The 15,626-nt window shown below is 33.1% G+C and overlaps 1 protein-coding gene and 1 long non-coding RNA gene across 2 annotated transcripts; one reads left to right on the top strand and one right to left on the bottom strand.

The window, feature by feature from the left end:
* Positions 1 to 12,116: 12,116 nt before the first annotated feature.
* Positions 12,117 to 14,031, top strand: LOC110224609. Its single transcript, XM_021010931.1, has 3 exons — positions 12,117 to 12,254; positions 13,288 to 13,356; positions 13,460 to 14,031. Exons 2-3 carry the CDS (start codon positions 13,320 to 13,322, stop codon positions 13,963 to 13,965), a joined length of 543 nt encoding a protein of 180 aa, XP_020866590.1. The 5' UTR covers positions 12,117 to 12,254; positions 13,288 to 13,319; the 3' UTR covers positions 13,966 to 14,031.
* A 101-nt stretch (positions 14,032 to 14,132) lies between these two features.
* Positions 14,133 to 15,183, bottom strand: LOC110225383. The gene is made up of 2 exons (XR_002329738.1): positions 14,462 to 15,183; positions 14,133 to 14,380 (listed from the first exon to the last, which is right to left on the bottom strand). It is a non-coding gene; the product is annotated as an uncharacterized LOC110225383 (long non-coding RNA).
* Positions 15,184 to 15,626: the final 443 nt, after the last annotated feature.

Genomic DNA, 15,626 nt, shown 5'->3' with positions numbered 1-15,626 from the left:
ATTCTTCCTCCACAATAAACAAGCCATCCATGCCCACTCCTAGCCTCCGCCCCATGCCAAGACCCATCAATATAGCAAACCGGTCTATCCTCGGGAATTGACGTCACTTGCAGGCTATGGTCCGACGCGGCCTGGGGATCTTCTTGGTGATTTGCTTGCCTCCACGCTCCTTCCTCTTGAATTGCTAGGTCTAAAGTTTCCTGAGGTGGTACACATGATCCATAGAAATACTCTTAGGCTCTTTCAATTGAAAGATTTTTAAGGTGGTACACATGATCCATAGAAATACTCTTAGGCTCTTTCAATTGACGATAACTCGAAGAGACACCTGACATTCTTTGGAATTGATGCGTCTCCACCTCCGATTACCTTTACCAAAATTATCATGATTGATAAAGTTTCGAAAAGCCCGCTCACTGACCCGTCGTCATACAACCTAAAATCTCACAAATTCCAATCGCCAAAACAAGAAACATTTACAACATTGACATAGATAAATGACTAACAATAAGGGCACAACTCTAGTTAGAAGATCTATCTTTGTATAAAATCACAGATTAGTACAGAGAAAAAGAAACAAATCTCACAATAAAACAAGGTTTATACAAACTCAAAGAAAAATAGGATTTCCAAATGCAGACGACAATAAGAGCAAAGATCAGAGAACAAATCAAAATAAACGACTAAAAGTTCAGGAGAGACAGAAAAAGCAATTCCGATTAATGGTTCACGATCTAGTTCAAACGAAATTGGAGACAATCGGAGGCCAGCTTCACTCATCGGCTTTTATTTCATCTTCCAAATAGCTTAAATCCAACTAGATCTAGATCCTCATCGGCTTTTATTTCATGATCTTCATCCACCAATAATTCGACCATCCCAAGAATGTACTAAACTCAAAGAAAAAAAAACATATCACTGGTATCGACGCTTTCGAAGTCGTGCAATATCGCACGCCGGTCACCAGAGCAGCATAGCCAAAGACGATGAAAAAGAGATAATGGAAAGAAATTATACAAAAAGGGAGAAAAACATGCATAATGATGATTGGAATCGATTTAATAGTTATAACATATCTGCTCATCTTGTATAATTAGAGCTTAGCTATTACTTGACTTTATGACATAATGAAGAAACTATCACTGTTTTGTTTGAACTTTTCGTCTAATCATGTAGTGAATTCTTGCACAACAAACTCTAAAGACAGGCGACGACACAATGAACGATAACTATCTGGCATTCTCCGAAATTGATAAGCCTCCACCTCTCATTACTTTTACCAAATTATCTCGTTTGATAAAGTTTCGAAAAAGCCCGCTCAATGACCCGTCAGACAACCTAAAATTGCATGTATTCCAATTATCAAAGGTTTATCCTAGTACAAAATCATAGATTCGTATAGAGAAAGACAAACAAAACACACAAAAAAACAAGATTAATACAAATATCAAGGAAAATAGGAATTTTAAACGCAAATGATAAAAACGAATACTAGACAACAAATTGAGATAAAAAGCTAGAAGCGCATGAAAGACGAAAAGAATAAATCCGATTGATGGCTTACGATCTACTTCGAACAAAACGACTGGAGGCTAGCCTTACCGTTGATGCACATGATTTGCTTTTTTATAGGGGAAAAATGTCATTAAAATCCCCAACTTATTCAAAACGTTGATTTAAATCCTCAACTCACGACGAAACGAAATAAATATCAAACTTATGTTGACTTTCCAAATAAATATTAAACTTATGTTGACTTTCCAAATAAACACCAAACTTTCATTGACTTGGCCATATTAGGCATGACGTTAAGTGAGTGAACAGACAATGTTAACGGGATTAATTTTCTGTTAACAGACCCGCTAATTAAAAATAACAGTATTGTTGAACTATAATCAAATCTCATCTAAGTCATATAACCTAAAGTCGTATTCATATAAGTTAGTTATTTAGGTAAGAGTCACGAATGTACGTACGTATAGTTGTGTCTGTTCGTAAAGTTGTGTATTTTCGATTAACACATGTATGTACACGTTGTTTCGTGTTGTATAAGTAGATCGAGTCAAAATCAATAACATAATTGTGTGTAATACATTTTCTCTTATCAATAAAGATTAAGTTTCTTCATACTCTATTTTTCATTTTGGTTTTGTTCTTCATACTCTGTTAAAACAGAGTTCGTTTGTTGATCAAAACACTAACAAGTATTCTTTCTAAACATAAAACGACGTTGTTTTGTCGTAACTGTTCAATAAAATCCCGAGTTTCAAATCATACTCTATTTAGGGTTAGGGATTTTGCTCGATTTGGGGATCAAAGATTGACTTTAGGGATTTAATTCAATCGTTACGACAAAACGACGTCGTTTTGTTGTTATATGAAACAATATCGTTATCAATTAACATATATGTTAACAGAAAATTATCTCCGTTAACGAGATCTATTAACCCACTTAACGTCGTACCTAATATGGCCAGGTCAACGGAAGTTTGATATTTATTTGGAAAGTCAACATAAGTTTGATATTTATTTGGAAAGTCAACATAAGTTTGATATTTATTTCATTTTGTCATGAGTTGAGAATTTGTTAACCCACTTAACGTCGTACCTAATATGGTCAGGTCAACGGAAGTTTGATATTTATTTGGAAAGTCAATGACAGTTTGGTGTTTATTTGGAAAATCAACATAAGTTTAATATTTATTTAGAAAGTCAACATAAGTTTGATATTTATTTCGTTTCGTCATGAATTGAGGATATAAATCAACGTTTTGAATAAATTGGGGATTTTAACGACGTTTTTCCCTTTTTTATAGAGATATTATACACTAAAGCGTATAAAAAACTAAGGTGAAAGAAAACTTTTACACTAAAACATGTGGGATGTATTTTCAGATAATCGAGTAATGTTTACTAGCTAAATTCTTTTTTTTTGGTAAGCTGAGGGAGGCATGCCTCCCACATTTTTATTCAACTAAATTAAAATCTTACAAACGAACACTTCGTGGGTGCGAAGACCCACTAATATCCTCCAACAAAATTAAACGAATAACATCAGGACTAACATCAAAAGAATGAAAACCTAAAGGAAGCGTGAACGCATAGTTAGCTAACCCATCCGCAAGACGGTTAGCTTCTCTATACACGTGAGAAATCCGGACTATCCAGTCCCTTGAAATAAAGCCGTAGCACAAACGTACTAAGAATGACAGTGGATGAGCATCACTAATCCCTGACCTTAGAAAACCCACCACTATCTCTGAATCTACTTCGAGCTCCAACCGCGTGATTCCTCTCTCCCACGCAATATACAGCCCGTAGTAAACTCCCCACAACTCTGCTAAAGGTGCTGAACATATCCCTATATTCAACGCAAACCTACCTTTCCAGTTCCCGTCACCATCACGTAAGACTCCTCCTGCCGTTGCTAACCCCGGATTACCATGAGACGCACCATCCGTGTTTAGCTTAACCCATCCCACATGCGGCGGTGTCCAACTTACAAGTCTCACCACCCGTGCAGCCTTGTTTTGTTCACTCAAAATCGCCGAATGAGCTACATACACCTCCTTTGCCAGCTCTGTAATAAATTTGACTCTATCTCGGCAACGACCCATACCACCAAAAACCTCTCCACAACGCCATTTCCATGCCCACCATATAATCATAGCAAATAAAGTAGACCACGGCACTCCGTGCCGCTCTGTTCCGTCTTTTAAGTTCCAATAAAGCCATTCCAGTAATGATTTTTGGAAAAACATGACCATCTTGGATGCAGGCACCAGTCGCTGCCAAATCCCAGCAATTGACGGACAGTCCCTCAACACGTGCATGATTGTCTCCTCTCCACTACTACACACCGGACATATACTCGTGTCACTCATATGCCGTCGGTTTCTCTCCACATTGGTCATTAGTACCTGATGAGTTGTTAACCAAGTAAATAGTCTCACTCTTTCAGGCGCCATCATCTTCCATACTTTTTCAAAGAAACTTCCCATGCTCTGTTTCTGTGACTTATCTCTTGTTAACGCAGCGTAGGCCGATTTCACTGTAAAAGACCCGTCGGCAGTTCCTCCCCATGATAAACGATCCGCCGCCCCTGTTACGTTATCTAAAACCACAGCCGCAAGCTGCAGCCTCACCGTCTCCGTAACATAGGGAGTAATCCTCGATAATAGCCAGCCAGTTCCTTCTCTCCAAAGGTCCTTGACTCTAATATCCGCAGACCCCTCCGGTAATGCTCCATGTATCATCTCCACCAGCGGCGTCTTTGTTAACCATCTATCACTCCAAAAACGAATCTCCTTCCCATCTCCCAGTATGAATCGCAGTTCTGGTAATACACCTTCACGTAACCCAATTCCGATGCTTCTCCAAGTTGATGACCAACCACTCTTCACTACTAACCACGATTGATCATGAACATCACCAACTTTATATTTTGATCTTAACACTCTTGCCCACAAACTGGTTTTGTCATGAAGCAAACGCCACCCAACTTTTGCTAAGAGAGCCTTGTTCATGTCATTTGAGGACCGAACCCCTAACCCTCCTTCATGTTTTGGTAAACAAATTCTGTCCCAAGCAACTAAATGTAGCTTCCTTTTCTCTGTGGTGCTCCCCCATAAAAAGGAACGAGAGACTCTGTCTAGCTGTCCCAAAGTCGACTTAGGTAATGCAATCGTACTCATCGAGTGTACCGGGATCGAAGACAACACTGATTTCGTGAGTGTTAAGCAACCCGCAAAGCTAAGAAATCTTCCCTTCCAGCCTGATAAACGAGAAGACACCCTTTCCAGCACCTCTCTAAACGTGTTTTTATTTATTCTCTTGTGAAGAACCGGCATACCAAGATATTTGCCCAAATTCGTTGTTGAATTAATTCCACTCACACCACTGATTTGGTTAGCAAGATCCCGATGAACGTTACTTGAAAAAAATATTTTTGATTTTTCCAAGCTCACCTTTTGACCCGAAGCTAGACAAAACTTCTCCAACACCTTGCGGATAACCCGAACTTGGCTCACCGATGCCTCAGCAAACAGATCAAATCATCCGCGAAACAAACATGAGATAACCGTGGCCCTCCGCGAGAGAGACTAATTGGTTTCCATTCTTTAGTATCCACCGCTAAATTCTAATAACATATATTCCTATTTTATTTTAAAATTAATAATCCGTTTGGTTTTAAGCTTTTTTTAGCAAACCAAACCTGAACTGACTTTTTAAAATTATGACTTTTTTTAGCAAATGGGTTTTAAAATTTTTAAAGTTCGATCCCAACCATCTAATTTTTAATTCAGTTCAATTTAATTTTTGGGTTACAATATACTCTTCACCCTAAGATTAATGGGTTGATAATTTTGGATTATCTCGTTATTAGTAAACACATATTTGCTTCAAATAGGTGAAAGCATTTTTAAAAGAAGGAAAGAGATTTTTACTGAACGTAAAACACATTTTTCAGTTGACCAAGAATAAAAAAAAAATTCAATGTGTGTAACGTTCATCAGTCTCCACGCATAAAACACACACCACACACATTCACTGAATATATACTAATTAAATTAAGGGAAAATTATGAAAAAAATCTAAAAACAAACCAAAATTATTAATCTAGGCCATATCTTTTAAAATTTAAGATGTAGACTAACAAAAGATAAAAATACCCTTATATTTATCTAATTATATGATTTAACATAAAAACAAATTAAAGCCACATTTATAATTCTATATAACCCACGTTAGTTACAGATTTTTTTTGATTTTTCTTTTTTATTGATTATGATAAAATTTGAAGATAAAATCTAAAAAATATACCAAACTAATCTAGAATAATTTTTAATAATATCTCTAAATTAATTCCCTAAACCTATGTGAACTATATTGTTAGTTACGTATATATAAGTGTTCATCAAACCAAACTCCATTAAAAAAACGATTTGTCAACTCTACAGAGAAGTAAGTATTTGGCAAAGTTTCATATACTTTAGAACGTTTATGTACATAAATCTCTTGCAAAGTTATTTAAAGATGCAGTCTTGCTAAATTTCTTTGAAAAAGTTATTTAGTATAGTATAATATAGATAGTTTTGCACAGTTATTATGTAGAGTTTAATATATCTTTGTTTGGTAAAGTTTTTTGATAAACTGTTTTTGCAAACTGTTACGTAGATCTAATTTGGTAGAATTATTGGGTAAAGTTTATGAGAAAAGTTGTCTCGTAGGTCTGTTACGTAGATCTTAGTTTTCTCATTCATTTTTTTCTCAACCTCTTAGTAATTTCATGTATATTCGAGTTGTTGAGAGTTGTTTGGTAGAGTTGTTTGATAGTTTATCTTTGCGTAGAGTTGTTTGTCTCATTACCCAGTTATTATTTAGATCTTAAGTATATTTGTTTAATAAAGTATTTCAATACAGTTAAATATCAAGTTTTCTCATAAATTTAGTTTCACACAGTTATTATATTGATCGTAAGTATAGTTGTTTAATAAAGTTTTAAGGTAAAGTTAATTCACAAATTTTTCTCGTAATTTAGTTTCACACAGTTATTATATAGATCTTAAGTATAGTTGTTTGATAAAGATTTAAGGTAAAGTTAATTTGCAAATTTTTCTAGTAATTTAGTTTCACACAATTATTATAGATTTTAAGTAAAGTTGTTTGCTAAAGTATTTAGATAAAGTTATTATGTAAAGTAAATTTCATGAAGTTATTATGTAGAGTGTCAAACTAATTTGTAAACTTTTTTTTTCCACAGAAACATGGTACACACAATTGCAGTTTTTGGTGATTGGATGCTAAAGAACGTATGACACTTTACAATTGATCAAACCAAAGGTTCCAAATTACTCGTTCTAGTGGATGATATGTCATATGCTGGACTACTTCAGATAGCTGAAGAAGAATACCAGTTAGATAGTTCAGTGCATAGTATTGAACTTAGTTATGCACAACCAGAGATAATGCTAGGCAATATGTCCAATGAAACGCCTCCTCCTGTGTTTCTGACAAGTGATCGACAAGTAAGGAGTTTCATTGAAATTAGCAAATCTAACACTGTCCGACTTTGTGTTTCAGTGAAAAGAAAAGGCGAAGAGAATGGTAAAATTTCGCTCGTCAATGAGTTATTTGCTACTAGTGGTGAGAAATATAAAGTTCAGGTCGCTGATGAGTTATTTGCTACTCGTGGTGAAATTAGAGATCATGTTGATCTTGGTGATCATTATGATAAAAACGATGGTGGTGATAACAACAACATTCTATCTTCTAACAATACGGACATTAAAGTGGGTGAATACTTTAAGAGCAAATATGAAATACAGCAGAGGTTGTGGATGCTTTCAGTAAAATATAAGTTTGGCTGGAGAGTTTCGAAATCAAATCCTACAAAGCTTGTTTTTGTGTGCAAAAATAATGGGTGCTCTTGGAGGGTGCGAGCAACCACAAAGGATGAAACAACAGAGTATTTCTGGATTAGAAAGTACATTGATGTGCATACATGTTCTGTTGAACAAAGAAGTTTTGCACTAGGATCAATTACACCGAAAGTTATAGGCCAACTCATATTGGATCTTTTTGGTGGTATTAGCAATGGATTGAAACCAAGGGATTTGGAGAAACCATTACTTAAAAATTATGGTTTAACGCTAACTTATCACCAACTTTGGGATGCTTTAGAGCAAGCTCGTGAACTGATGAGAGGTTCTCCTGAAAGTGGTTATGAGCAGCTCCCTAAGTACATCTACAAGATAAAGAAAGCAAATCCTGGTACAATTGCCTACCTAGAGCTTGAAGGTAACCAGAGATTTAAGTACTTATTTTTTGCCCTTGGTCAATGTTTAAGAGGATTTGAATTTATGAGAAAAGTAATCGCAGTGGATGGGACGTTTCTCAAAGGAAAGTTTAGGGGTACTCTCATAGTTGCAACTGCTCAAGATGGAGATAATCATATATATCCTATTGCATTTGGAATTGTTGATTCCGAGAACAACGCAACTTGGGAATGGTTTTTTTCTCGTTTGAAATCAGTTATCCCTGATCATCCTGATTTGGTGTTTATCTCTGACAGACATGAGTCTATTGAAATAGCTATTGAAAAGGTGTTTCCCTCTGCAAATCGTGGCATATGCTTCTATCACCTTGAGAAAAACATCAAAACCAATTTCGGAACAAATCAATTATTTCACTTGGTTACGAAAGCTGCAAATACTTTTTTACGTGATGACTTTACCAATGTCATGGATGAGATACGTCGTCTTAATCCAAAGCTGAGCAAATACTTGGAAGATGCGGATATTCGATTATGGTCTACGGCTCATTTCCAAGGAAACAGGTACAACATCACCACAACTAACATTGCCGAATCAATCAATGGACTTTTGAAAGATGCAAGAGAGTATCCCATCGTAGCTTTTCTCGATCATGTGCGGGCTACTCTAACTCGCTGGTTTTGTGAGCGTCGAGAAAAAGCTGCAAAACTTGTCACAGAACTTGGACCATATGCTGACCGTGAAATTGAGAAAATACGTGAAGAGGCAAACACATAAATACGTGCAGCCCATAAATCTAAATCAGTTTCATGTGACTGGTGGCTCACAAGACGCTGTAGTTGACATACAGAAATTGAGTTGTTCATGTCGTGCGTTTGATATAAAGAAGATTCCATGTATGCATGCCATTGCAGTTGCTACGAAAAAACAGATTCCTGAGCACACGCTCTCAGATCCTTGCTACACGAGAGCTTTTCTATTTGCTGCATATTCTGAGTCCATCTATCATGTTCAAGGGATTCTTAATGATATCCAAATACCATCTGAAGTTGAAAAAAGTCAGTGTTTACCTCCTCAAGGTCGACGTCGTTCAGGTCGACCGAAGAAAAAAAGAATCCAATCCTCATTAGAGATTGCAATGGAGAACAAGCGACCACGAAAAGAGCACAAGTGTTCAAGATGCAAGCTTCCTGGACATAATAAAAAAACATGTCAAATGGCGTTACCATGAAATGCTTCTTGTTATGTTTTTTTTTGTCTTTTTCTCATATTTTGGTTTCTTTTTGGTGTTCCTTGAATGAATTCTTTTTTAATTTTTAAAAATTTGTTTTAGCAATTTTTGTCTTCTAAAAAATGCTTGTTTTTTTTTTGGAACACCAGCTGCTTTTTTCTTAATTTCTTGTTTCCCAAGGTATTATGTCTTCCCCATTGTGACTCCTAACTATGTTAGTTAAGTCGCAAAATTTCCAGTGGAGAATGCTCTACGCTTTATATTATAAAACTATAAGCAAAACTAGTGATGCTAGGAATTTCAAGGAGATATAATATGTGATATCGTTGAATTCAGATAGATAATATATTATCAAGTAGAAGAAGGCCAGAGAATTCACGGCTTCTAAAAAAAAATCTTGGAGTAGTGGACTACTTTATAGTGAGAGACGTGTTAAATGGTAGATGTTGAGCCATCTCTCATATTTAAGTGCATATGCCATTTTATATAGCATTTGCATGTTATAAATTAATACAAATCACTCCATTCATGAATGTTAGTATGTGGTTTGATAAAATTAAGTACAAAATTAAGCAAATTTAAAGAACGATGGAAGATCATGAGTCTAAATCTTAGAAATGTGAGAGCCTAGTTTTTTATGATGGAAGATCATGAGTCTAAATCTTAGAAATATTGTAGTTGAATTAAAAAAAAAAAACACTTCTTCAAATTTCAAAAGGAGTTTTTTTTACTTTTTATTGAAAAAAACCTAGTTTTTTAATTCTAAAAGATTTGGTATATTTTTTAAATTTTACTATAATTTTTGGTATATTTTAATAATTATCCCAATTAAAGATATTAGTAACATATTCTTAAAATACGGCTTATGAGGTTTAGGCCTGAAGTCCACGAGGTTATCAAGATATACTCAAATTTACATCACGATAAAAAATTATTCTCAATATGATACTACAAAAATAAATATGTAGATTTCATAAATAATTGAAACTTACAAATAAATTAAGGCCATAAATGTTTGAAACTTTAAAATGGTATTTGGATTTTGGCTTTTGGTTTTTGGATTTTCATTTTATTGTTTTTGATTTTGATTTTTGTAAAAATTTGAAAGATAAATTGTTTAATTAGTTTTTGGTTTTTATAACTTATTTTGAAGAAAACGCTTTTTTTTTTCCTTTCAAAATTACTAAAAAATAAAAATGTTGATGAACTATATTTTTATTTTTAAAAAAACGAACAAAAATTTGAAAAAGTGTTAACGATGGATTTTGGTTTTTGTGAGTGAGAAACCCCAAAAATATGAATTTCTGTTTTTCTTTGAAAATTTTAAAGAGTAAAAACACAAAAACTAGATTTCCTATACTTTAGGGTTTTTCAAAATCTTGAATGGTTATAAAGTAGATTTTTGGAAAAACTAAAACCAAAAATCATTTGAAAAATCACTACCATTCAAGGCTTAAGATTTCATTCACTTATTTGTCGCTGATACCATATTGTGGTGTGTATTTATTATGTATCTATCGTTTTTAAACATTATCATATATTTTTTAAGGTATAATGAGTTTTGCTTTGAATTTTTCTTAATTTTCACCTATCAAGAAAAATGAGAGGAAACAAGATTTAATTGGAAAGTAGAAAATTTTAAACAAAGAATTATTTATCTCTTGTTTGTTCTTCTAATCCATTGTATACTCCAATTTTTTCGAGTCAGGCCAAAAATATAAAAGCTGATAACATTTAATTGTATCCATTTATAACAATATGATCAAAATATTTCTTCGCAGACCCCTAGTTTCAGAAATAGAGTACAGAGATTTTGTGGCATCGATGATATAGGAAAACTAGATCTACTATTGTATAGCGTGCATTTTTTTTAATGAATTTAAAAATTAAAAGAAAACTCCTTAATTTGGAAAATGAAAATGGTCTAATAAAGAGTACAAATCTGACAGAAGAAGTATCTAAATAGGTTGTGTATTATATATACACATCTGCCTTAACATTGTGTATTTGATAAATAGGTTGTAAAGTTATATTAATGTAGATTAAAAAGGAAAACTGAAAAATATATCTCAGTTTTTAATGGATTTTTTTTTCACTGTTAATATTTTTAAAGAAATATTCGTGTAATAGTTATTCCCTATATTAATTTTCTTTGAAATCTTTTGTTTTGAGTAATAGTTATAAAAGTGAATTTTCTTTGAAATCTTTTGTTTTGAGTAATAGTTATAAAAGTGAATAATATTTTGATAGTTTATTTCCTCGAGCATAACATATCACATGAATCTTTTGGTAAATAATCTTCTAGAACATATCTGATGATTAACGAAAATATAAAACCATTAACAGCAAGCTAAATAATCGGATGTCAAAAAAGCTGTTGAAAGAAATTTTTATGTTACGATCATGTCACCAATTTTTTTTTTAATATATATTTACTTCAACAATGGGATAATTGCAAATCTGGGATAATTGCAATATTGTTTCACTAGATAATAACAAATCTGTTGCAAATCCTAAGGTAAGTTTAAAAAATTCATAATATATAATTATTATAGATATAGATATTGGAAGAAGCAATCTGACTTTGAAAAAATAAAATTCAAAAAGAAAAAAAGAAGCAAGCTAACAAGTGTAATAGGTGAGAAAATGTGGGGAATTACAAAAGGTTTTTTGAAATAACTTTTTTTTTTTTTTTTTTTAAAGTTAATAACAGAAGCACAGAACATTGTGCTATTAATTGTTTTCAATTTAAGTTTAACTTTCTCTCTCACACTTTTTAACACTAATTTCAATGTTTTGATTTAATTTTTGTTAAATTTTTTTCCTTAATATATATTATTGGAAAAATTAGAAATAAAGGATATCTACTTAAAAATTTGTCCATATATCCTTTTTTTTGTAGATTGGTCAAATAAGTTTTTTAAAAATCAAAACCCAATTTTACCCTCATTTTCTCACAAATTTCATTTTAAAAATAAAACTTCCTAATTAGTTATACAAAATTAAAATAGAAATAATAGAATCACAAAAACTCCAAATGAAAGAGAGTCTTTCACGAAGACCTAATAAAAGACTTGTTTTTTTTTTCTTTCGTCAAACCACTTGTCGGGAAAAAAAAAACACGTTAGTTGCCGCCGGCGATTCCCCTGTCTTCTCTCAATCGTCGTCGCCGGCGATTCGTCAGCCGTCTCTGTGTCTGGCGCCGTCTTGCTTCCTCTTGATTTCAGCTTGAAGCTTCCTATATATTGGTTCGTCTCTCTCCTCTGTTGTCTTCTAGTTTCCCCTTTGTTTGACTGAAATCATGTCTTTTTCTTATTAAATTCGAAATGAATCTTCTTGTTCTCTCGATTTAGTGTAATTTGCAAGAGTTTATTTCAGTTTGCATGTGGATTTGTTAATTTCTTTGAATTCGTGTATTTCAGATTTGAAGTTTCAATTTTGTGAGTTTTAAAATTCCAAATTTTAATTGCATGTAGATTGATTAAGTCTTATATCTCTTTGATTCATGTTAATGTATATGTGTTTGTGTTCGAATTCATTGGTTTAAAAAGAGTTTATGAAGATTATTTCAGAGAATTGTTGTTTCGGGCTTCACATGTTGTTCTGCAATTCTGTTTCTTCTCTGTATACTAACAACATTTAAATGTAGATTTGTTGATATCTTTGAATTCGTGTAACTCGATTAGAGGTTTCAATATGATGTATATAGAGTTTGTTTTCTTTGTCTGTTTGAATATATAGGAGTCATCAATGACCAAATAGATAAGAAGGTTAGGAGATGCGTTGCTTGAGTTTGAATAAGGCTTAGCTTGAATCATTCTTTGATCTTAAAATAATCTCCTCAAACGTAGGAGTGTATTAGTTGCTCTATATTTTTGGTTATGTTCTTTGAATTTGTGTTACTCGTTTAGAGATTTCAATTTTTGTGTTGTAAAACTCCAAATTTTAATTGCTAATTGATTTATTATTAAGTCCTCTAGCTCTTTGAATCATCTTTGTGTATAATCTTGTAGATGTCTCCATTTAGTGAGATATACATGCCTCAAACTGTGATAATGGGTTGAGTCGTTGTGACCAAGAATCCCATGTAGAAATCAGACCACAAGTTTATGAAATTAGAATTCTTTTGTGATCCTTCTTGAGCTGTTTAGATATTTGATTTTAAACTCTCAGCTCTTAAATTTTGACATTGTGAAGCTCTTAGGTTTATTTTTATATCAAGTGTTTTGTCTCTTAATAACTTAAAATATTTGATAAAGCTAGTTTGTTCTCTATTTTCATGTTTTGGATCTACATTACATCAAAGGTTATCAATGGAAAACAATCTAGGAAGCACGAGTAAGACATCAGGTACTTTAACATACTAATTTTTGTTTGCTAACTGCAACTATGCACTATAATTAGTCATCACTGTGAATGGTTTTATTTACATATGTTTGTTTTTTATGTGCAACCACTACTAAGGAGTTTCCCAAGCTCCTTTTCGGACATGGTAAAGAGCCTGAAGTTGAGAAAATTAACAACAGCTGCAGATTATCGATACTTAGGAAAATCAAAGATGCTTTGCCACTAGAGTATAAGAAAGTGAAGTCTGATCCTCTGTTTGCACAAGTCTTCGCCATATACGAAAATGGTTTACATTATTCGGGTCGTCTGATGCACAGCCTAATGTGTAGACAGTTGGTAACAAGAAAACAGCATGAGCTCTGGTTTGTGTTTGGAAACAAGCCTCTCCGATTTTCTTTGCAAGAGTTCTACGCAGTGACTGGGCTGAAATACAATGATGATTTCAAGTATGATTTAGATACTTGGAAAGATGATAAGGGGTTTTGGAGCAAGTTGCTGAAAAGAGAGGAGAAGATATGCATTAAGACGATGATGTCTACGCATCTAGGAGCAGTTCACAAGGGGTTTTGTATGACCTTTGTTTTTTTTCCTAATTATTTAGGCGTTTTATGAAAGTAAGTTTCTTGAGTTCGTCTCTAATATCTCCTTTTAGCTCGAGCAAGATGATTTTTTGTTCTCTACTCCTTCGTGTGCTTATCTGTTTTATACGTGTTCTACTCATGTCTAATTTGATCTATTACAAACTTGATTATGAACACAAACATTAGAGACGAACGCAGGAACAAAAAATGATAATAAGTAGAAGTGAATCCATAGTTCAAAACTAAACCACGAACTTAACTAATACTGAATCCATAAATCAAAACACAAAAACAAAAATATAAGTATAAGTGAATGTAATACTCAAAACAGCAAAACGAAAATTATTAGAATAAAATCAAAAACTCAGAACTGAACCCCACAACCTCCCATGGTAGTGAATCGGAAAAACATGAAGCTGCTCATAATTTGAAGCTGCTTTCTAATCCTGTAAATTAAAAACAAAACCGTTAGCAAAAGACAATTTTTAAAGTCTCTATTTAAGATTACAACCAGTAGTTAGACTAACCTTAATCATATAGCTATGTCACATGTTGTTCGATTATGGCCTTCTTTTCCACAACGACTACACCTATGTCTCTTTGACAATTGTGATTGTTGTGACACTTTTATCTTGTCTTCAGCCGTTTCATATCTTCGTTTTCTTCGTCGACCAGGTTGTCTTCTTGTTTCAAGTGGTAACACAATTGCAGCTGCAACCTCCTCTGGGACACGCCATTCTTCTTCGGGAACACCAAAAGGGAAAATTTGAAGGAAAACGTGTTCTTAGCTTTTTAGAAACGAAAGTGGTGGACTAAGACGTGTATGATTAAGACGTGTAGCTTTTTAGGGTTTAAAAAACGTTTTAGGTTTTAATCTTAGTCTAAAAACCGTAGACAACAACTTCTACATCTTGTAGATCGTAATCTAAACAATAAATAATCATTTAAATCGTAATCTAAAAAAAATATTTTGTTTCCTTTTCTGAATATTTACTTTCTATATTTAGAGCATTCTAAAAATTACAGAAATCAAAATCTGCAATACCGTAGAATTTACATTCTAAACGTAGACTACAATTTCTAACGATGGCAGAAGATGTAGAAATTATTAGAACGTCTATTCTAAAACATTTAGAACATAGAGAAAAACGTAGAATGCATGTTCTAAATATTTTAGATTATTGATTTTCGGATTTCTAAAATTCTCAGAACAGAAATCTAATCTGAAATATGTAGAACATGTACAAAAATGCAGAATATACATCCTGAGTTTCGCAGAACTCTAGAAAACGTGTTCTACCAAAATTAGATGAAACTTTATCTATCAAAAAATCAACTTTTTTTAAACCAAATCTAAAAAATTATACTTCAAATCACCTCTACTCTTGTATATCTACCTGTTTTTATGATTATTATTTTTAAAAACAATTAAATTAGGGTGTAGGAGTAAAATCGTCCAAACTGACAATCTCACAAAAAAAAGTGTATATGGACAAATTTTTAAGTAGATATCATTTATTTCCAATTTTCTCTATATTTTTTAGAAAAATCTTAAATTTCATATCATTGTTAATTTTTTACGGAATGACGGAGACAGTACAAAAAAAATACGGAGGATCCGAATGCTACAAATACAAACAGAACAAACAAAAAACCACTACCAAACAAAGAAACCGATAACATAAGGACACC

The sequence above is a fragment of the Arabidopsis lyrata genome, assembly GCF_000004255.2.
Source record: "Arabidopsis lyrata subsp. lyrata unplaced genomic scaffold ARALYscaffold_1, whole genome shotgun sequence".
Lineage (NCBI taxonomy): Eukaryota > Viridiplantae > Streptophyta > Magnoliopsida > Brassicales > Brassicaceae > Arabidopsis > Arabidopsis lyrata.
The sequence above is the reverse complement of the archived record's forward strand: the minus strand, read 5'-3'. Positions and strand labels throughout refer to the sequence as shown.